Raw genomic sequence first — 24895 nt, forward strand, 5'->3', positions numbered from 1 at the left:
TCTGAAGGTCCTGCCACTTCTTCCACTTGGGAACAACTGAGAACCAAATTCAGATTTCTTTTAACAAATTTGTTTCAGAAGTAAATATTTACTTCATTGTATTTGTTATACTAAGTTTATGCTATGCAGTTGACAATGCCAATTCAGAACTTGATGTTGGAGCTGTAGTAGTTTGCCACAGGCACTGAGACTAACCAAGAAATCTTATTTCCTCTCCCTTGTGGAATCAGGATCCAAGTGCTTCCATTAATATTTCTGCCAGTAAAGTTCCACTGCCTGAATATCGACGCTACTTGTATTTATTATTTGTACAAAAGTAACCCCATTCTGGCTCCACATGATAGCTGGATGTCAATATGCTGAGCAGTGACTATAATAAGAGACTGTTTCTACATCAAGAAGGAAAAAAGAGCAACCAGATCAACTGATTCTCAGCACATCTTGGTGAAAAACTGATTCTTCTTGTTTTCTGAACAGATCTAGGAATGAGAAAAATCATCCCCACACCATCTGACACAGTTTGGTTTTGGTTTTCTTACTGAATAAAATACTTCAAAAATATCGAAGTGTTCTAGTTTTCTTTCCACTTTAGTTTCCAGTAATATTTGGGGAAATGCATAGCCCCAATGTTATGTCAAAACAACAACAACAAAAACAAATTACTTTTTTATTTATGAAGTATGGACCCCCAAATACCACTTTCACTAAATGGGTCTTGATTTGATCCCTTATGGCTCTTTCCATTATTTTTTTATATAAAATCTTTCTATTGTTTTATCTTAAAACCTGTCTTTACCTAACAAAGCAAGGTGGAATGAGAAACATACGGTCCTTTTCCCACAGAAAGCATGGATTCAGTTAAAGCAATGATTACGTGACTCCTTGGAGAACCTGCATCCTTGGAGGAGTTTAGAAGATCCAGATACCTAAATTGGGAGGGACCAAGCGTGTTGGAGAGGCATTCCCTCCAGCAGCAACAACCAGAAGCATCCCTTCTGCAAGGAAAGAGATGTCAGATTCCCCAAGACTGCAGGCAAGCGAGTCCGCTCCAAAACTCCTTCCTTCCACCTGTGTCAAGAACCGTTACACCGCTTGAATCGGGCAGACTAACATGCTTAGCTCACACATGACAAACACTTGCCTTCAACACTTTTTTTTAAATGAATGAAGTCCTCAAGAAATAACTTCAAACCTTCCGTACCTCCCTAAATTACTCTGACAAGATGATCTCGTTAGATAACCTACCCCCCTAGGTGATGGGAAATGCAAATTAATAAGGACATGAAATAAAACCAACTGAACATTTTCATGCTTGATTGTGTCTTCCTTTACCATTTTAAACGCTGTAAATGTGCATAGTTTGTCTTTTTTAAGTGTCTATCATAATCAAGGTGTATCAACAGTGACTGAGCCTCTGGCTGGGGGCCCCTCTGTTTTGTAGGAGCTGTGAGACCAAATTCAATTAGGTACAGCTCACTAAAAAGACAAGTATTACGCTAAAGCTGTCTCTGTTTCCTGTTGACTAGAACAGATATGTCAGGATCCAGTGGCCAATATGTATTTTCAAAGAAAGATGGTGTTTCCTGCTGTGTGGAGGAAGAGTCTGTAACTGAAAAGTACTTCAAAGGAAATGATTCTGGAACCACTTAAAATGTAGAATAAGTTTTAAGGACAAGTGCAGGAGATGGGAAGCAGAAGCCCACATTTCATCTTTCTATAAGCACTTAAAATATAGAATAAAGACATAAAGGTGACTGGAGAAGATGGGAAGCAGAACCCACGTTTTATTTCTCTATACTTAGACATAAATGAAACAAAAAGCCTCATTTTTTAAAAGATGCATATGTGTAACACAGGAAATTACCTGCTCCTCTTTGTGAAATTTCACTCCTTAATTTCAGTATTTTGCTAAATTGACTTAGAAATGAAAGCACTTATATAGGAAACACATTATCTAGAGAGAAAAAATTGTAGTTATGGGTCAAAATGGGAGTGATTACCTGACATATTCCAACTCCAGCATCATTATTGGTTATTTTGAGCATAGAAAATGCAAGCAGATGAAAAGCTGTGAAGTGCCAGGTTAAAAGCCCTTATTCTAAGACCAACATACTTTGCTGGTTTTGTTTCAGAGCATTGCTACTTAGGAATATAAGTATACTTACAGATACTTATGAATACACTTACACCTGACAAATACTAGCAATAAACTGTCCTCAGTTCTCTTGAAAATTTATGTTTTTATACATTTATGCAATGCATAAATTACACGTATTTCATCTACAATAGACATATGACAACATTTACAATACGTACTCACTCATATAATTTTTTATCTAACAAGCACTCTTAGAAGAGTAGCCACGTGCTTGGAAAATAGAGAGGAGAGAAACATATTAAAAGCATTAGTTTAGTGACTGTAGCTACTTACAACATTCCCAGGGAAGGATAAATATTTGTTACAGATACCAAAAGCTATGCCAGTAAAATGGTCTCACAAACTGCAACACATTCTATCCTTTCTAATCACAAAAACAGCTTTTCATTTACTGAAACATCTAAGGAATAATTGTCTGAGAAAGCCTTCAGCTATGATGAACACCTCTCATGTATTCTCCATTGCTGAATGGTCCTATTAAGTTTATCGCAGATGGGAGTGGGAATATTGGTAAAGCCTGAATGGGAGAGAAAGGCAATAGCCACCTGGTGATCTTATAATGGAATAGTTCATGGATGCTTAAGCAGCCATGGATGGAGCTATATAATACCTTCTTGCTGAAATAACTTCATGGCTTACAGTTCTCTTTTGTTGCAAAAAGAGTAATATGTGAAATTTGTCAATTTAAGGGCATTGTCTGGGCTCAAGATCTGTCAGTCATTTACTTTTCTTTTTCACGACTCTGAGGAAGTTATTTGGAAACGGACCCCCAGTTAAATTGGGTTTGCTCCACCATTAAGCAGAACCGGCACAGCTCTGGTGATGTCTCCAGTCTGTGACGACCGTGGGAATATAGCTGGTAGTAAAAAGGCAATTTTCATTAGCAATTTGAAATTCTTCCCATGTTCATTTCAATTAAACCTGGGGCCCTGTTATATAGTTGGCTATATATCTACAATAATATTGCTGTGATAGCTGTAATCAATAGACAGTTGCAGATTGAAAATATACAAGCATATTAGGACACATGCATGGATGCACACACAATTACACACCACATGTATATATGTGAGTAAGCTACATGACACATATACATACATAACTATAATGGAAACAAGATTATGAGGCATTCCATGTTAATAGAGGCCACACACTTGATTATAGGCAGATAGAGGCAGTACTTTTCATTTTATATATAATACATTTCTATGCCAGATATTTCTTACTGTAAATATTTTGCAAACATAATTTTTTAAAACCTGATCCCACTGAAATCAACAGTGATCTTGCCAGTGGCTTCAGTAAAGCCGAGGTCCATTCTACCAAGCGTTATGGAGTAAACCCTAAAGAGTCCTCCCTAAGTGCTTTCCTTTAGTTAGACCCAAGCACTTCTATAAACCCTTGCTCACTTCCACCTGAAGGACTGGGGTCCTACTCCTCAGACAAAATGGACTGATTTAATCAGCTGTGATGCTAATAAGATACGACACATACAAGGGGTTTTCCACCACTTAGTGATGATCTGGATCACGGTGATACTTTTGTTGTTGGGAGTTTATCCCTTAACATGTTGCAGATGTTCACTGGGGTTGATATGAAACCAGCATCATCATTGACAGGGGTGGAACCTGTAGAGACATAGTGTATAACAGCAGCACAAAGTCATGCTGGGCAGCAAAGATGGAAATCTTAACGTGGTTTCTGCATGATGGGAGTCAAGAACAGCTTAAAGAAACCTGAGAGTGAGGGCCCAATGTCTACAAATACTTATGTACACTCCTTATTTGCTTCAGTTTGTAGTGCTGTATTGTTCAGCAGTAGCAGGGAAAGCTGTCAAGGAAGTATAGTTTGATAAATTAAACTACACACTGAAGATATCCACATAGTTACGGACAAAAAAAAGATGGCATTTTTGGAAACATGCTTTGCAACAGATCCAATTCACAATTTGCAGCTCTGGGAAAAGATCGAAGTGCCTAAGAGCAGAGTGCCATTTTACATGCTCTTAGGTATCGTACCTGGCCTCCAGATGCTCTTGGCCTCCTGATGCCAGGGCACAGGTCTCCTGTAGGTCCTGTGTTATACCTGATAGTCCTGGATGGATGTCTCAGACTCTACGGCATCTTTAATGGTATAACACACAGGTGTAGGCACCTGGATCACGTCCTTCTTTATTCTCCTTGAATTAACTTCTGCAAGTTAAGTTTCCAATCTGCCTTCTTGGCGTTTCAGCGCCCCATTTACAGAGGGGCTGCCGTCCTTACTCTGTTTGTTTAGAGTGGAAGTAGAAACTCTTTTACAGTCAATGAAAATATGGTGCCTAATATAAGCCACTCCTGGAATTTCAGGTGGAGCCCCCAGATTCTACTGAATATGAACCAAGTTTTATACAGTGCTACAAGCCACACTGATGATGAATAAACTGTTCAGTTTGGAAAATCGAGGTAAAATCTTATCTAGCTTGATTTTTTCAAGGGAACGGCACAGTACTGGTCACAGTGTGGGGTGGCATGCACTCTACAGCTGGGGTGAAGCAATTTTAAATACCTTATGGACTTTAAGGATTAAGTCCCAAGGACAATTTCTTGTTTTAAGTAATGGGGGTACTGCATTATACATGGATGATTTTTATGGCTACTGTGGAGGGTTGTGAACTTGTTTTATTTGTGTAGATTAATATGTCATGGATTATTAATGAGTTACTTTGTCCTTCTAATAGGCAGTATTCATCTACAAGTTTCTTAAGGTCCTCAATTTTTGGCCGTAGAGTGCACATGAACACTTGGCTCAAGTTTGTGGATGTCAGAACTCTATTTAAACCACAGTGGAAGTGAAGCAGGCAGCTTCTGCTAAATTATTTCAATTTAATTTAGTCCATTTTGAAATCAGCAAGAGAAAATTTCTACTTGCTCTTTTCTCATTTTGGCTGTACAGTTTTAACTTTTGATAAGCAAAATCTGTAACAAAGACACAATAGAGATTCTTACGAAACTGCTATGAAAAAGTAGTAATAAAAATTCAGAAAATAGTCATTATTATTTCCTCTCCTTGCCTGTAGATTATTTTTCCTTTTTAAATAGTTTATTGATTTCACTGACTTCATACAGGTCCACATAAGCAAAGCACACAGAGGGCAGGAACAAGATTATTGCATTAATGACAGCAGATACTATACAGACATCAGAAACTTAGTACAGTTAAAAAGATGAGAGAGTGACACAGGAAAATTAAATTATTGATCAGACACATGTCTAACAGACTGGTGGGCCTTATAATATATAGGAACTAAACCTAGAATGTAGAAGGAGGCAAAGTAAATATAAAAAGTATGTATAATCACAGATGCAATTATTTCCTCCGTACTCAAGCAAAACCATGTTTTACCTTCAGGGTTTGCTTTGCAAGATCATGCTGGCTAGAGGTTCATGGCTAGAGAAGCATCCTTGAAATAGGTTGCTATGATCATTGTACAAGTCAGTGATATGAAGGACAAAGGGATCAAATCCATTTGTTTAAAGCAGTATTTTATTTGTTAGTATAACCTGGAGCAACCACAGTGACCATTAGCTTTATCTGAGCATCTCACAGCAACTTACAACACTGAAAGAGGCTTGCAAAAAGATTTGTGTGCTTGAAAGCTTGTCTGGTTTTTCTAACTCTGTTGGATGGCCTAATAAAAGACATTACCTCTAGCGACAAACCTTGCTTCACTTATATTTGTACTCTTCAGGACTAGAACAATATTGCCAGTACTGAGTAGGGGAGACTTGACCTCATGTTTAAGCAGGGAATTTTCCTTTATAAAGAATCAGCAGTACAGAATGATCCTGTAAGGCAAATACTTACATCGTAACATAGAAAATATCAACTACTGTGTCCATTTTAAAGGTGAGTAAACTGCTGGGGACCTGAGTGTTGCCAAAGATCCAAAAGAGGCAGAAACTAACTCCAGACTTGTGGCTCCCAATCCATCAGACAATTCCTATTTTTACATATTACAGTCTCCCAGTGCTTAATGAATAGTCTATAACTTGAATGAGGTAAGAGCAGTGAGGAGGAATTACTGAGTCTCAAATGACTTATTTATTACCACACCAAGCTCACTCCTAAAGCTTCCAGGCATTCTTAAAACACATGCCGCAGGATACCTCGTGCCAGCTGGCAGCTCCACTGTTAGTCACTGCTTTTCAATGCTTGCAATTGACGTTTTGTCCCAGATCCAGAATCTAAAACATAGTCTTCTCTGCTGGCTCAATCGACGCTTCAAGCCATACAAAAACTTCTTGGTATTGGCACACAGGCACATAGTACCCTATACAAAATGATTCCAAAGTACATCCAGGTCTTAGACTGATCGTTTTGGTTTCTGCTGCTGACATAATCTATGCAGCAGGAGGCCTTCCACCTTCTGTTAGCTCTCCAAAATGAGAACTCAAGATCACAAAGAGGTTATAGCAAGCCTTTTGGATTTCACTCAGTTGTGCACTGTTTCAGAACACAAAAGGAAGAGAATTCACCTTTAAATCACACAAGGTGATTTTGCCCACATGCTCTTTCCCCAGCTACATCCTGGTAAAATCTGGTTTATGCAAATGAAAATAAAAGTGTTATGCCAAGGTAAAAAATTTCCACAGTAAAGAAAAAAAAAGAAAAAAAGAGATGAAGTAGTTCTCCCTGGAATGGCATATTGAGAGTAAAACTCAATAATGAACCTGAAGGTTCGAACTGTCAGAAGCAGTTTGGGAGTAGGTGTAGGGAAACGGGCTGTGCTGCAGAACCATACTATACGTAAGCACATTATGTGGTGCAGTAACACACTGGTGTGTTTTTCAATACTGAATTTACAGGCTAATGGTTCCCTCTATCATTTTCTCAAACTCCCCAGTGAACTTGAATTATTTTTTTACACTTATTTAATTTAATCAAAATACTCATTTCACAACCTCCAAAACATGCATAGCTCTGGTCCTGTAAGGCCTTGGAGAGCAGAGTACAACACAGTCACTAATCCTGATAGTGACAGTCAGCATTCAATATTCAACTACTGTAATTAATAAAACTGCACTGTTGCTATTTTTCACTAATAGACGATTTCCAAAAGCAAATTGCAGCAATAAATTACATCATTACAGTCCATCTTATTGTTCTGTGAGGTAACAAATCTTCCAGAAAGACAATCAGCCTTGCTAGCGAAAAAAATACAGAGGACAAGTCAGATGCTAGGACCTGATTAAAATTAATGTCAGTGTTACTTTTGTTTCCATTTGCTTGCGAAGTTCCCTCTCTCACCAGCGTGCTGGCTTGCTGATGCTCATGCTATGGTGCTGGTGCTTTAAATATTAGGCATAATTTGTTTCTGAGGGGAAAAACAATCTTGATGGGTTCACTGTCTGTGCTGATTTACATTGCCAGGCCCTGCAGTTTAACTATGGTCTAAAGCACACACCACAGCAACGGGGCCACTGCCACAGTGTAGAAGTTTTGCTCTGTTAATTCATTTAGCATATGTGCATCAATCTGGAGAGCTCCGGCATTGCAGAAAGACCTTTGCATGCAGCCCCTCTAGCTTAGCAAAGCAGGTTTTGTTAGCAGCCCAAGCTTCAGTGGGGTCGTGGTACATTTTTGATACTGGGATTATGAATAGATCAAATCCCACCACCACCACTGCTCCCCATGTCTTTACAGCAGCTGCTGCACAGGCAAAGGGAAAGAGCAGAAGCACGGTGCTCGCTCTCTCCCCAGGACTGTACTGAATCCTGTCCTAGGTTTCAGTGTTTTATCTCCCTCAAGCAGAACTACTGAGTTTGAAGTACAGATTCCTAATGAATTCTATGACAAACATCCTCACTACTGAGAGTCTGGCTGGATAATGAACTGTAAACTGAAAGCAGGGTAAGGCAAACATGCATCTAATAGCAAACCGGAGGTGAAAAGTTGCTGTTTTTTTAATGCTTGGGGTAGCTCATTATAACACTGAGGCTTATAAAAGTCCTGGCAATTTTTTTTCCCCATGGTCACTCATTATCTTCCATTATAGTAAAGCATCTCCTTGCTGTCTAGGTAGTCTCTCTGTCCAAGCTGGAGCACCTCAGGACCTCATTAATTAGAGTCCAGCCTAAACAATTCATAATTCTGCTAGGTGAGTATTTCACCTGATTGTGAAGAATGAGGTATTCCCCGGAAATATTAAAACTCTCTTTACAAATCAAAATCACCATCAGAAGTTGCCAATTAAGAGAAATTGTTCCTGTTTTTCGGTATGGGTCACAGCTGACTCACTTAATGCTCAAGCTGGCTGAGCAAGCGCTCTGTTCGCAAACACACCTGGTCTGCGCTGGCAGTCACTGTTCAGCCTGGCATCTCTTTTAAGTGACAGCGTGAGAAGGTGGGGACCGTTTACACTCTAGGGTAAACCACAGATGTTTCTTGTCTGGAATAAGTTTGGGCAGTATCTTGACTTGTATTTAGCAGTTAAATCAAGACAACTGATGGTTAGCTACAGCTAATGAGAGAGCGCTAGTTTAGATGAAAACTAGTATATTAACTGCCATAGGAGAGGGCATAATCTAGCAGTCAAGACTGCTGAGTTCAATTCCCCTTCCAGCTCTGCCGGCACCTCATGAACAAACTCATGCAATGTTCTTCTATCTCCCTTTCCATTTCTTTCAAATCCATCGCAGAAGAAGTGCAGTACTGCACGAGATTCAGAATCAGGCAGAGCATTTGCCTCCCAGTGTTGGCCATGGGTGAACTCTGGTCCAAGTCTGAATTGCTTAATGCACGCTACAGTCTTACAAATTAGTAACTTCTCTGCCTTTAAATTCCAGTTCTGTTTCAGCTGCAAACTTGTGCAGAATATCAGCCTCTGAAATTGGTCTCCTGCTCCTGCTGAGAAGTGCTTCTCTGTCCTTCTCCGTCTGATCTGGCAGTGAAGGCAGCAGTGGAAGGCACATAGGGTGAATACAGTCTTTAGCAGCTACAGCATCAAAATGCGCAGCCCTGGAATGTCCTTCTCAAGCACTGTCATCCGGGTCCAGAGCTCACTTTCTGCTGGCTCATTCTTATGTCTCTGCATGGTCTCTGCTCACATGTGCGTGGCAGCTGTGAAATTGCCTTTGTGGTTATGTTAAACAATCGGAATGTTAATCAGCTGTCGTTTCAAATGTAAACTGTTATTTAAGATGTCGTCTTCTGATGAGGCAGTATCACAAACCTGAGCCAAAACTTAAAGCAGTCCCAAAATCCTGCCCAATAAATCACATGAACAAAAGAATCTCCAGACTTCACACGTTACACAATGCAGTGCCATGAACCAATACCAAATTACTTGCAGCAGAATGTGGATTTGACTCAGGCTAATTTGCAATGCTGAGAGTCAGTGTAGAAGCACCTGGCTATCTCCATGCAGCCCTGCGCTGTGCCATGCTGTCAGAAGAAAGAGCCCATGACAGGACTCTTCTAACATGCACAAGTGTTCGGCATCAAGCATGGACTGGCTGAGGGATCTCAAATCCTTATGCGCACTATGTTAGGACAAAAGTGTGATCCCGTGTCCCAGTGTCAGCTGTGCTGTCCCCCCTTTCCTGTTCATGGAGCTGAGCAGCCTTGAACACCACCTTGAATTTCATCAGCTTGGCTTGTGGACTGAGCATTTCCTAGGGATTCTGACTTGCCTGTCATTTGCCTGTAGAGCATTTAGTGCTGTGAGACACTCTTCTTTGAAGGGAGCATTTAGGTGTTACCATGACACCAAGTGTCCAGTAACTGAGTCACTGGCTGTCTCACTCCACATTCTCCTTGTTCTGCAATTTTTTGTTGAAGCTGAGAAGCATACGTATTAAACTTCATACTGATACCTCTCTAACACAGGCAGGAAAATAAGCAAAGAACCCAAAAGTTCTCTATATGGCAGAGGGCTTTTGCAGAACACTTTAAAAACCTTTAAAAAAGCTAGCTGACCCCATGTCTCCTCAACATTTGAAAAATCTCAAAGTAATCCATTCAATAGCATTGTCAGATATGAGGGATGCTGGAAGAGGAAATTATACACACTGTTGTGCTGCATAGAAAATGACATACAACTCGATCCAATAGAAAAATTAATTCCAGCCAGCTGAGATAGCCTTTTTGATCCATTCTCATTTCCTGCAAAAGGTAGGACTGAACGTGATTGTAGTAAAGAAAAGGAAAACAGAAGCTAGAGCCAAAAGCGCAGTGGCTGTAGAAATGATGACTGGGACTTAAAAAGGCAGTGTTAAACTGAGCCATTTTGAATTATTTATGTTGTCTGCATCTTCTGACCAATTTAAGATCAATGAACAGCAGTTCATCCTTTTTTTGCTTTTGTTTCCTGATGGACAGACAACAAAAAAAGCCAATTCTTAACAGATAAGATTAATCGATAGGCATTGCTAGTCACAGCTCAACGCACTATGTGACACGGCCAATTTATAAGCAGGTATGCAGGCTCCTGAGTTCATCTGGTATAAATATAGAGCAATGACACAAACTTCAGTGAAATTATATCCACCATAAATCTAAAGGAAGGAATGCTATCCTCATTTAAACAATTGTAACCTGCCATGATGGAAATCGTAGGCATATAAGTGATCTCGGTTACTGCTTCTCCCTTAACATCAGAAGATTCTAACTCTGGTCTTTCACACAGAGCACTCAGTCCTGTAACTAAACTCTAGAAACTCCTGACTTCATGGTATTACTTAGGGCTTCACAGTTGGTTTAAGTTGTCCCAGTTAGTATTACTAATAGTAATAGGATAGATGTACATTAAATAAATTTCCTTCAACTCACAGTGTTTATTTGACGTGTTTCATAATTAAATTACCTGAGACAATACCTGTCAGCTGAAAAGTTCGATGTGTAGACTATCTGTTCATTTGTTTGTGATAAATAAATTAGGAAATGGATGTGTTTATATAGCCTCAGATTTTATCTTCTGGAAAGCTCCTCAGTGCCTGTTGCCCCCCACTTCATTCAAGACTCAAAGATTAACCCGAGTGAGAATTCTGCACTTCTGCGACCTTGAAACAGATAGAGCTTCACAGTGTGAAGCCACAGACCGTACAAGGATGAAAACTTATTTATTTAGCTCCATATTTTAAAATGGTATTACTGGGACTTCATTACAATGAAATACCTTAAAAAAATCTTTGCCTTAGGGAAAGGCATACATAAATGTGTAAATAAAAATTGCTTTGGGAGCTAAATTTTCAATCATCTGTGTTTTAATGGAAAGCAAGTTAACGAGCATACACAAAAATGTCAAATAGTGTTTTTGGCTGAGTCACAGCTCTGCATCTTAAATGTCCATTCACCTACTTCTGCAGCAGAACTGTCAATACATTGAGTTCTGAATGTAAAGAAAGGGACACGCAAACCAAGCACTTCCTAATGAAACAACATCAGTGGCAAGGCAGGACGTGTAGAGGCAGATTATATCTTTTATTGCACTCACTGATACAGCTGGGGAGAAGAGACAAACTTCTGAGCACGTGAGGTGTTAAACAGCAGCAACAGCCTTTGAGAAATACCTGAGAGCCGTTCCAACTTCGATTTGCTTGTAAGCAGTTCTCAACGGATTATAGAGCCTGATGAATGAAGCCTGAAAGACCCACTGAAAATTTAGTGTTAGTGTTTTTTTAAAGAGGGAATACACATGGATGAGTAAGTTACATGGCTTCCCATGGTGACAAATGTCTTTTGGAGTAAATTCAGACTACAACTCTCAGATTTGACTCCTGACATGGGGTTTATGCTTCAGCACTTCGAATATCTGGATTTCATGCAAGTCACAGTTAAAGATGAACTAATTCAGAGGGAGTTTATCCTGCTATTGAAGGACTACTACTTCAGCTTCGTATACAGGGACCTAGATGCTCTTGCATAAATATTAAACCATTGATTCACCAACCTACCTCCCAGGAAGGAGTTCTCCTTTAATATTGATGCGCCTTACTGCCATCAAACAATGAACTTACACACAGGTCTTCTACCTTGCTCTAGCCCAAAGCAAAATTTAATGGTATTAAAAATACATATTATCCGTTTAAAGCATGAAAAGAAATTTTGCTAAATTTCCTAAAACATGGTCCCTTGTTGAACACAAACATACAGACTTCTTCAGTGGGATTTGTGTGTGTGCACTCGCTACAAAGTGAACAATTTTGGGTTTGTTTTTTAATCTAGTCAAGTGGTAAAATCAATATAGTTGGTTGCCTATGCTCATGACAGGATAGAAATTTGAGGAAAATGTGGGAAGTAAGATAAGCAACCTTGAGCACCTTAATTGGCAAGTTCTGAGGTTACTTGTGATTAATTGAGGAGGTTTTCAAATGCAGCTTAGTAGATAATTAACTAAGCTCCTATGAAAGCACTTTCCTAATTGATCCTGCAACAAGCAACATGAAATCAGAAATGCTAGAACAGGGCACAACTCAGACAGTAGATTTTGTCTACTGGAAGATTAAATCTTTGGGGTAGATTTTTCCTGTCAGCAGACAGTGGGATATATTTTCTGAAAGCAATAGTTAGAATTACATTTTCCTAACTTTTCTGTCTCATTTTTCTCTCGAAATACCTTGAGGTCCTCCAAAATGTCCTCCAAAATTACTCAGATTGATTAACTTCTGAGCTCAGGAAAAAAATATACTTACCTCAAATTTACATGTCATTTTTTCTGGAAAAAGTTTTTACACTTATTCTCAGCCCAGTAGTTTTGGTATCTCTTGCTCCTTTTATGTCACTGTAGTGTTCGCTGTAGCAGCATCATGGTGTTGTTTCTTACTTGTATACACTATCTAGCCCACTAGTTAGGCACACAGAATATGGACTGTACTAAACCCCTCTCTTTTGACTGTATGATGAATTCCCATTGATTTTTCAGCAGCTGTATCCCACCACTTGCTCCACTGGCCCAAGTCCTACAAGGCTCTTTTAAAATTCCAGGTTCAGTTCTTACTGACAATATCAATTCTTTAATCTCTTTCATTCCAAAATACTGTAGTAACAATTGCACTAACCTTTTGATGGCCCACATGTTTTTCATCTTGCTATTTTTTTGTAACATCTTCAGGCATAGGGCAGTAAAGGATACGTGATCTTTCTTGCTTTGTAAGTTTGGAATGGCACACATGAGTCATGCTTTACTCTCTGAGTCGGAGACAACCTTTATGTTATACTCAAACCAAGCAAAAGTTTGCTGCTTTCATCCCTGAAAGACTGAGCAGGACGCCCATCAGACCAATGGCAGAAACTCAATCAGATCCTACACCCTAATCCAGTATGGTATCTTTGGGCAGCTCCTTCTTTCCCTTTTTTTGGCCACCTTTAAAAATTCTGAATGACAGATTTTGCTTTTGATGTTAGCAGTTTTGCTGTAGGAACACTCCATGCTTAAATCAACAAAATCTACTTTACCCTCTAGAGGATTATGAAACACACTTGCTGATAAACATTGAGGTTTAATTTCTGTGCACAATAATGTGCCGTTGCTTTACAGTGTGTAGTTGAGATACAGAGTGTAGTCTGACTTCTCAGTAGATACAGTATCACCCTCTCTCTTTTCAGTGTGACTCTTGTTTCTGACCAGGAGAACTGCCAGGTCATAAGCTCAGCTAGAGATTAATGCCTAAATGAAGAAAGCACCCTGGCTGGATATGCAGTGTTAGCTAACAGAAAACTCTGAAAATTCCCTTTATCTACTAATATCCTGCTAGCAAAGCCAATTTTGCATTGGTATCCCATCCGACCGGATTCTGTTAACACAGTGTATTTTGGCTCCAGCCAACTGTTATCACAAGGTACAGAAATGAGATAAACAAACACAAGAAAGCTTTGCAAAGAGAAAGGTTTGATGATTTCATTCTTTGACCCCTTCGCACAACCCACAGTGCCTAATGGTACATCTGTTGGGAATAAAGGATCTCACCTTAAATGATTTATACACCACTAAGTTCATTAATTTAGACCTCCAGTTCTTAAAGGAACCCTTGTAAGTGGATGAATTTTAATCTAGAATAGACAGAACTCTGTAGGTAAATCTTGAACCTTCTATGCAAGTGCAAAGGCATTAGACCCTGATACGAGATATTTTAAAAAATCTTTATTTCCTCAGATATGGAATAGAGAAGAACCTGATGAATTCTTTCAAAAAATGTACAAGAAGATGTTAAGTCTGCCAGTAGGCATATGTCTATCATTTGGTACTGGAAGCTACGGAAGGCATCTATCTCAAGATAAAATCTGACCAGAAAAGCCCTTCCTTATGCACGTTCTCAAGTCTTTAGAGGACAGAAGCTCAAAAATGCATTCCCTGTTCAACTTCACAGGTAATGAGGACAATTATTTCCTTCTCAAATCTGGAATGTAGCACAGGCTTTCTGCTGACTTAACAGACTTTGGATCAGGAAATTGCTGGGTATGACCTCATTTGATATGAGCAGCAGTTTTACTCTTCAAAGGGGAAGAATATTTTGAAGACTAGGACTTCCAGGAAATAATACTCATCTAATCATCTGCTGCAAAACACTGAACACTGTTCAAAGAAAAGACTACCAGAATTTCACCCCCAAGATTATGCACAGGAGAGGCAAAATTCACAAGTGGGATGGATATGTCTAACTCTTCTTCCAAATCCTGAGCTCTAACATTGACTAACGGTAGCATGTGTGGCTCCTCTATTAAGCTTCTCCCTTTCCTGAGGTTCGGCAGGACTTCCAAAATAAATGCTCGGTGCCTACTTCACCTGTGAGCATGGAACAAGTTCTCAGCATGTACCTAAACCCCATAGAAAATAAAATGCCTACCTAAAAACAGCGCACCTGAGATGTTGGAGACTCCAGTGAAATGTCGTCTTTGCTTCTCAGGAGGGGGTCCTAACTGCTAAGCCTCAGTGCTCCCACTGTCCTAGCTTTGCTTTGCAGAAGTAATTGTATCTTCACTGGGCCAGAGGAAGAGAAGGAGACACTGCTTCCACAAATCACATTTGTGAACCTTGTAAAGACAGGCAACGGGTATGATTCACGGGGAGGGAGGTAGCCCACAACTGGTGCTACAACACCGAGCAGAGCAAGTAGATTTTAACCCAAAGCATTTTTCCACGTGAAAGTCTATACTTCATTTTTAAAAACTGTATTATTGAGGCTATTATTATTTTCTGTTTCTTCCTTGAAACCACAGGTTCTTACACTATTAGGGAAACAGCCAGCAAAATTAGTATCAGCCTCAGCCTGCTAGGGACTAAGCAAGTTAGTCTTTAGCAGAAGGTGCTGGAGGCCCTCTCAAGTTGCTCTACAGCTTGCAAGTTCAAGGCATGTAATGGCAATTAGAAATGGGGAGGTAAATCTGCTTGGCTTTGTGTTACCAGCTGGTAGCCTGGAGGGAACCGTGCATGACAGAAATTCAGGATTTAAAGTCTGAGAGAGATTTTTAAAGTGGCAGTATCCCTTTCCTCTGTGGTAAGTTTATAAGAACGGAAATTGTGTGACACGTACAGACCATTAAATCCAGGCATGATTTTAGCAAGTAGTCCTATACAGCTATGAAATGGGGAGGCAGGGCAGACAGCACTCCTTTGCAAGTCTGTCCGAGGCCTGATATACATTTTCTCAGACCATATACAGATCGGATGGAGCAACATGCCGAAACAGTTTCTTACCATTGCCAATGGAACAATTCCAACAAGATCCTTTTGGCAGATGAAGATTTCAGACAAGGTTATGTCTGTTGTCCCCTTCCGAGGGTATTCCACCTGCCAGGTGATGGGCTGTGTTCCAGAAAGGCTGCTGAAACTGGCTATTTCAAAGTTCATCTGCACGACCTCATTGAATAAACTGTTACTTCTGAAAAGAGGAAAACAGGGAAAGGGAAGAGCTATTACTTTCACTGAAGGAGGCAAATGAAGTGAATCATATTAGCTACTGGAAAATGCAGCTATTTATATGCAGATATAACACAAGGCCTTTTCCAATCTACAACTTCTTCAGAGCATACAAACTGGAATTATTCAAAATGGGTCGGCTGCTCTTACTATGAATCCAGGATATTGTATCTGATGAAAGCAAAATATACTTATAGCATTACATGTTTTTTTATGATTTTGCAAGTATGATTCAACCCTACTGCAAGATGGATTTGACCCCGATCAACCAAAGTTAAGTCCAGTGCAGCTCATGAAGACTGAAGAGCCTAGAATTAGCATCGCCAAAAAGAAAAACAAGATTCATTGTATATGTCCACCATCAAAATTGCATAAATCCTTAGCAATGAAACTCAGTGTAACTGAAGTTCATATATGCTGCATGGAAGCCGTTAAAAAAATTAACACGATTAAATGTCAAAATGACAAGATTAGTCTAAAGTTAGAGGTACGTTCTGGAAATTAAAAACCCATGCAGCTGAGACCAAATAGAAAGAACAAAGCTATGGCAGGTAAAATATACCAAGAAGTCAGTAGGCATAAGATAATTTGAATAACGAATATGAAAAGACACACTGAAATTCTCTCCCTTGCATTAGATTTCTTTAATTACATCAGAAATAAAAAGAATAGATGAAAGAAATTTGCTGGACAATCTGCTAGTTTAATTAAAAAAAAAAGTACAAATTATTTGCATCAGAAAATACACATTAACTTTTCTGGAACTTTCCAAATGTCTTTCCACAGCATAGAAAGTCTTGATTTCACAGAATATTACTTCAACCTAACCCTACGCTGTAATAATTTTAAAATTAAGAGAAAGACAGGCATCTTCCTAGCTTCAGTAACCCAATCCCAGCTTCATCACACCTTTGGATGCATTCATCACATAACAGCTTCAATTTTTTCTCTTTTTTTAATGTACAATACATGAAGGTCCATTTCTGAGAAAATCCATCAAGAACTGATCATGTACAAAGCACTTCTCAAGTGCTAGACTTTCTTTTTACCTCTTGAACAGAAATCACCATTTTTTATTACTTAAGACATATCCTGTGCTTTACTTTGCATGATTACTTTGAAAGCAAATGCATTCACCTGATAATTATTATTTTGATTATGGGTTTTCATTTGGATGGCTTACTCTGAAAAGTCTTAATACTGCCTAATGCTTTAAATTTATTTCCTTGCTGTTTTCTTGCTGTGTCAAAAGAGAGACATTGTAACACTTTTGCAGTAGTGGTATACTTCCTCCATGCATTTAAAGAGTGATTTTGTGTAGTAATGAGATAGATGGATGGGTTTAGAAATTCATAACTCAAGACCAGCCTATTCCCATTTGAAAAGTTCCTACTAAATAAATCTTACAGCTTGTAAATACAAGGCAACTGCGATAACTGTAGTTTACACACTTCTGGGACATCCCAAAATGAATACATACTGGATTGAGCTTTGTAATTTATTTGAAAGCATGATTATATGCAAAGGTACCTGAATCACCTGAGCTACAGCATTCATTTAGCTGTTAAAGGCACCATTATGCCTTAGATTAATGACACCTGAAATGCCATTATTTTCACCATTTCTAGACCTGATGCTTAGTAACTGACAGGGAAAAAGTTTTTACATGTGATTGACTCTCTCAGTGCTTTCACTTATGCTAAACAGAGAATAAATTTTTGCTCCCATCAAAGCTGTTGTAAGAGATAATATATGTCAGGAAAGTTTTCCTGATCAAGAGGTCTACACTCCTCTACACAGCCTCTAAGCAGACGTGAAATGTGCAGCTTTACAACAAAAGCCCCACAACTCTCCTGGTAGGATCCGAGAGCTCTAGGTGGGAAGCTGTAGGTGGGAAAGAGCTCATCTCCAGCCAGCCCACTGATTCCTGATGCGTTGACTTACATGAGGGCTGATGAGCTCCTTCTGGCTCTCAGCTCTCGATTCACAACACCTAATTTTCCCTGGTCCTTCAGACAATTCCTAAGAGTTGCCTGGTGTCCTGCTCATGAGCTGTCCATACTGTTTACCTGCAGCACACACTCAAGCCTGGCTTTGAGCTACCCAGGGGAAATACGCAGAGCAAAATCTTTGTGCATCCCGTTTCTATGAAGCATTTCATGGCACTCTTTACTGCAGGGTGGACAGACCACAGCCTGCTGTAGCTGGCCGTATCTAGGTATCAACACACCCTTGTAATGATGTTCTATGAATGAAAACAGGCAGTATGACACGATCACATCTTTTCTACATGATTCCTGAGATCACCTGCAGCATGAACCATGCAGAGGCATTCGGGAAGTTCTCCACGGATCACGCTGCAGGCAGGGACTAGTCAGCTCTCAGTATAGACATAGGGGTTTTTAAGTTATTGTCTCAGTATTCCTATTCCATATTTCATACACGTATCTATATATCCTGCAGTTTACATGTGAAGGGATTCTTCTTTTATTCCAACCTAGTAATATGTAGAGGACTGTAGTATATCTTTTGGATTTTATATTTTAAGTCCATGATGCTCAATGACTTTGATTATCGCAATCAAAGAAAATGTCAACATTTTTTCATCTATTATGCACACACATACACATTTGGAGAACTACATGGCAAACTGCACAACTGTAACGTAAACTGCACCCAACGGCTATTGCCTCAGTTGTATTCTCAGCATTATTATCTTCACTGGAGCCACAAACAACAGCCTGTATCTCTAAGAAGCACTAAACTCCACCATAAACAAGTCTGACACAAACTGACTTCCTTCCTCCCAAATGTAGAATTATCAGAATCACTCTTCCACCACTGACAGTTACATCTGCCACCACGTGATCTTCTAGGACTAAAATGAGGGACGTACTGTCCATGCTCTATTTATATACCATCTGTTGCAGTGGGGCTTGAGGGTTATACACTCCTAAATCTCTTCTCCATTCCACTGTAGACACAGCTATCTCAATTTTGCACATGAGGACTGAAGGAGAGGCTATGTGACACACACAAGGTCATATGGGAGACTGGGACAGGGTAAGGAACTGATCTGTGTTTCTCCAAATCTCTTGTTAACCACTGGACCATCATTCTGGTATCGATGGAAATGGGAACCACAGCACTTGATTCCAGTCTTAAATGGTCTTCAGTGTATGCATGTTAAATTTCAACATAATTCTGTACATGAGGCATATTTTTGATAATTGATGAGCTATTCTGTGAAAAAAATCCCTCCTATCACCTTTTACAACACTGCCTCAAAAGACTTGCTTAATTTGGATTTCCAGTTCTCACCGAGCACTTGGCACCACTCATCCAGCTATTTCAGCCAAGTATCTTCTTGACCCATGACAAAGATAGGCTGCTTCTCCCCAAGGTATCAAGCTGTAGTAGTGGAGAGATAGAAAAAATGGTACCAAAATTCTTCTACAGAATTCTGTAAAACATTGCTAAAATATTTCTTCTGTAAAATACGTGATACAAAAATGTCAGAAAATATGCATGGTATAAGATAAAGGTTTTATTGGCACTTTTTCAGGATGACCTGCATAATTATTTCAATGCCTGCATTTGTGAGTAAATGCATTACTTCCTTAAAGCCTTTATACAATGTCACACTACCATCAGTTTCCTCCTTCTCTCTTCATACAGAAGAAACAGAGAGATGATCAACAGCTGGGAAAGCATCCACTTGAAAAAAAATATGCCTTCAGAGATGTGTAATGGCTGAGAAAAAAACTTCTCGTGAAGCACATTTAATGTTCAGAGCTTGTTCACTGACTGAAACAGCAGTTCCTTAATATCTAACATTTAGAACTGCTCAGCAGCCAGAACAGCAAGTAATTATAAAACTTTTCTAAAGTACACAGCACATAGTGATTACAAATGAAGCTTCACGAAGGCAGGGCTTCTAAGGAATTGCTCTGGGGTGGATATATGAGTCTAATTTGATTGGATTGAGAGTTCCCCTGGGCCAGTTCACTCCTTGGATTTGTTTTAATTTATAGATATGCTAATCATTCAGGGCTAGATCGGACCACGCGCTTGCGCAAGGGAGGGAGGACTCCCTTTGATCTGCTAAATAGCCACGCCAGCTCTGGGCCTGGGCACACACAGGCATAAGCGAGGAGCACTGAACCTGTAGTTATGCCTTTGCTAGAGCAGATGGGCAATGATTAGGTCCTACTTATTGGTTACAGCAGCTGAGCCAGCAACTTAGTGATGGGGTTAGTAATTTACTACTGGTATAGGCTAGCAGTAAATTACCACCCCGGGAGAGTGAGGAGGAACTGTGCTGCAGAGCTGTGTGAAACCTTCTGAGGAGCACAGTTTTAGAAAAAGAAGGTGAAACAGAAATATTCTGTTAATGGAAAGATAATAAAAAAATGCATAAAAGGCAAAACAGAAGTGACATAGGGAGAAACTGCCATGGAACTCACCAGCTCTTGCTAACTATATGGACAGAACACACACTTTTGGTATCAGCTAGTGTTAATTTAACCAGGATTCTTGATTTTAGAGTATTTTTGAGTATGATACTAAGCATTCCTTTGCAACTATTTATTGATCATTCAAACCTTCAGCGCCCTGAGAAATATTTACCCTTGGAAGGAGATTGTTCTTCTATGGATACCCAGGACTGGCTGTATCAAAAGCTGTATTTAACCCCCTCTTTAAAGCAGGGGATTTAAAACCTGGTATCATGTATACACAACCCACACGTAAGCCCATGGATAGATTCACAATGTGAGTAATACCACAGCCGCTAGAATGCAAAATAGATTCTGCTTCTCTGCAGAGGTCTAGTAAGAGGTGGAATGATGTTAAACTTGTCAATGCTGAAACGGCTTGTACTGGCCACGCATGGCCAGGGCTCAGCTGAGCCCAGGAACCGTGAGCCACAGGCCCAATGCTGCATAGGCTTTCACAGGGTGCAGCGTGAGAAGGAAGGCAGATAATTACTAAGAAAAGCAGTGCAGAGATCTCAGCTGATGTAAGACCTATAAACAAACCGAAATCTTTGTTGAATGCCTGTCTACATATGTGGACCAGGAGTCTCTGATGAGAGATTTCAAAGTGTTGGGTTATTGCTCTGAGTAATAGAGCAGTTTTGACTCTTAAATGAGTGAATCTTAGGACTGCTATGGGCTAAATCAATAACTTCGATTTATTACAGTGGCTCTCAAAAGAGAAATTTTAAAAAGCCTAGATTAAAAACATTTTTTAGCCATCCTTTATTCCAACAGATTTTTCCTGAAAGTGCCTAGGGATCAAAGAATACTTCGACCTGCTGAAAATTTAGCAACTCCTTTCCTCTTTAATGCTATCTAGTTTGACAGTGACATCTTAATGCGAGATCAGCACTTACTAAATGATATAAAAAATTGAGAAGAGTACAAACCCCATTATCCCTCACTTACATTGAACATCTTACCCTTCACCAAAATTAATGTATTGAAGTATGTTACTACCATGTACACAGACAAACTCTCATCAAAAGCCAACGGTCAAACTGGACCCCAGAGCAGTCTGTAGTTCAGCCCACTTAGATGTATACACCAATGCCTCTTCCCATCTTAGAAAAGACTATAACGGGGTACAGTATGTATGTTCCTCTCTTCCTGCTATTTTCAACTTCTTGCTCCTCCTGCACTTTTTCCTAACCACATTTGATAACTGGGACATCTTCAGTGGACACATCCAAGGATTAGGATGAATCACAGCAATTTAAGAAAAACTAAGAAAACACAGAAATTAGAACCTGATCTGGAAAGTGTCACTGATGATGACTTTAAAGATGATGAAATTACGTGGGCAGCTCTTTACACATCAATTCACTTACGTAGTCAGCACTCGATGCTAACAAAGGGTGGGTCATTAGCAACCCAGGTTGCTTTGAATCAGACACCTATGAGCTAAACACTGTAATATCCACCACTGGGACCTTAAGCCATACATTTCCCTTCTGAAAGACTTGATCAAATGGAGTACAAATGCTTAGTTTAAGTTTCTTTCAGTAAGTCCTTAGTAAGAGCTTTACAAAGGTAATCCCTTTGAAAAACCCTGGAAAGGTTGTACTAATTAAAGAAGAATGCCAACTACTGGAGACAAAATGCAGTTTAAATTTCTTATTTTGCAATATTAGCCTAGCTTTCATCTTTAAACTATAAAAACCAGCAGAGGAGAAAGAAAAGGACAATCTATTTTGGTAATTAACAGATAGGGAGGACGTAATTTCATGGAAAACTACCACATTAAAAGTATTATGAAGGTCTTCAAAGGAAAATATCCGAGGTATAACTTAGCAAACTCTTGAGCAACATAACATAATATCCATGTATAACTTCAAAAGGATGATATAATGCTGTACTTGATTTCTTCATACAGTCCAGATGAGAGTTAGATTAGTTAATAAGGTTTCTTAGCTTTCTTGTCATAAACTGTGATATAAAACATAGCTTTCTGATTAAGGTATTGGACTGAGACAGGAAATCTCATTTCATTTCCTAGCTCTTCCACAGCATCTTTTAATGACCTCAGGCAAGACACGAAGATATAGATCCTTACAGGTAAAATAAAATCAACAGGAATTAGGCATCATGGAGCTTTAAAAAACCTCTGGTGTCTGTCTGCTACTTTAGGCACCTGAGTACAGTACGTTGCTCCTGAACCCCAGGATCTCAGCTGGGTTCAACCACATGCCACGTAGCAAAGAGTCAGAAGACACTCATGGTTCAACTGCTGCATTATGCTGAGAGCTCCCGCTTGTGAGGGAAATTTTTAGCTGATGAAATATTCACTGTCTGGGTGGCATAAGGTGGAGAACCTGGGGTGTGATCTTTCTGCACATTTATTTCCCAGTTGAACAATGTGACTAATAATTTTTTCTTCTAGTCTCAAACAAAAATTAAGAGTATGTGGTGTCTGTCTGATTTCTGTGTACAAGCCTTGCCCACAGATGCTAATCTCAGTGATGTTAACTGCTATCCTAGAACAAACATGCTATCCTAGAACAAACAGCAAAAGCCATGTTGCTAATTAGAGTACAGAAAAACAGAAATGCTCCTCTCTTGGACAGGCAGAAAGCTGAACGAGACAGTCCCTAAATGAGGGAGACCTGACTGGGGATCACAATAACTCAACAATTTCTTCCTTCTATGCAAAGCATTTTTTTAGAGTCACTAATCACCAATAAATGCTGCAGTCAAGATAGCAGGCTCATTAGTCTTCTCTGATACTACATCACATCCAGGCACAAGGTAGATGAGATTGATTTTTCCCTTTTCCCAAAGGAAGCAGGCATGCAACCCTCTGCCTCAGACTGGTGCCATCGTACAAAGGCAATGTGCAAATCCCAGTACTGAGCTATCATCATCTCCCACCTTTATTTCGTTTTCCATTCAGTTTGTGCAAGATATTAGTCTGCTAATGTCTTCATTATAATTTCAGATAACAAAATACATAGGCAGATTGGTCAAGAAATAAGCTTTCACAGTGATTCATCATCTCTCCCTGCCTCTGAGAAGGACATTTTCTACTTAGTATTCATTCAGTGCTGGAATCTCTCCAGAATCACTGTAAGTAAGCAGTATTTTCCTCTTTTGGAGACAGCAAATGTTTAAGCACTGAAAATCTTCCAAGGGACATCACTGGAAAGGGGACCCTGAGCAGAGATTTTCAGAGAGATTCACTCCAAGCTCAGTGCTTTCAAATGGAGAAAGGAAGTCAGAATCATTCCGATCATCAGCATTAGATTATATGGCTCTTTCAGCCTGCTAAAAGCAGCAAGATGAGATCAAATACACAAAAGCATGTTTTAACATTCACTTTTGATTCCTTACTTTAGTAGTTTGGGAGCAGGCAGTGAAACATATTCAGAGACAGAACACCTTTGAAAAAGCAGCCTATATAACAGGTTTTCTGATTACAAATATCTTGCATGTGTGTTTTATTCCATTTATAAGCAACAGTACCCCTGAAACTGATACAGAACAAAGTACTCCATTTACTAAATCCATTTATGAGTTGGACGGACTCAGCCTCATCTTTCAGTCCTCACTTGTGTCTGTCGTTCATACCACGCCCTACTTGCAGAAACTACAATGCAGCATGACTCAAGAGACATGTCAACAATTTCTTGAGCATGCACCCTTGGGTGCCAAACTGATATTCTCCAGGGAGACATAAAAAACCCCAAGGTACCCATAGTTAGCAATGAGATTTTGCAAATATGATCAAAATGGCACAGAGATGTAGAGGGGTCTGGTTACTGGAGTAGCCCCAAACAGGCTACCCCTTCCAGTGAAGATGAGTCAGTTGCTGTTGACACGACCAGTTGGTTTCTTTAATAACTGGTTACTAATATTGTACTGTGCCAGACACTTGTGGTCTGTTATGCCCTCAAAAGACACACTGATCAACAAAAGGGATGCAGCCTAACTGACTGCTACGCATAACATCTCTCCAGGTATTGCTCACGTAGATGTAAGTGTATCAGGCATTCGCACCTGCTTTGAAACTAAGTGAAGATGAAACTGCATTATGAATCAGGTGGCAAGACAAATCACATTTATATGTAACTGCATATGTAAATCAGATGTGTGATATGCACATCTAATTTACAAGTCAGGTGCCTTCAGAGTCCAGTTCCTATAGTTCTTATTGTGGGGGTTTTTTTACTGCTCTGCTAGCATATCTGCTTTTGGGCTATGCTTGAAACTCCAAAAATATTTGTGCATAAAGATCCCCAATTCCTTTTCAACAGGATAGCTACACTTCCCTACTGGAAAAACACCTAGAAAGTTAACCATTCA

The 24895-nt window shown here is 39.5% G+C and overlaps 1 protein-coding gene across 1 annotated transcript in view; it reads right to left on the reverse strand.

Moving 5' to 3' along the window:
• Positions 1-24895, reverse strand: part of TMEM132C (transmembrane protein 132C) — a 154179-nt gene that overhangs the window by 39438 nt on the left and 89846 nt on the right. Inside the window, exon 3 of the mRNA XM_059827765.1 lies at positions 15834-16017. Coding sequence (XP_059683748.1) covers positions 15834-16017 — 184 coding nt within the window. The remainder of the gene's footprint in view (positions 1-15833; positions 16018-24895) is intronic.

The sequence above is a fragment of the Gavia stellata genome, chromosome 21, assembly GCF_030936135.1.
Source record: "Gavia stellata isolate bGavSte3 chromosome 21, bGavSte3.hap2, whole genome shotgun sequence".
NCBI classification, from domain to species: Eukaryota; Metazoa; Chordata; class Aves; order Gaviiformes; family Gaviidae; genus Gavia; species Gavia stellata.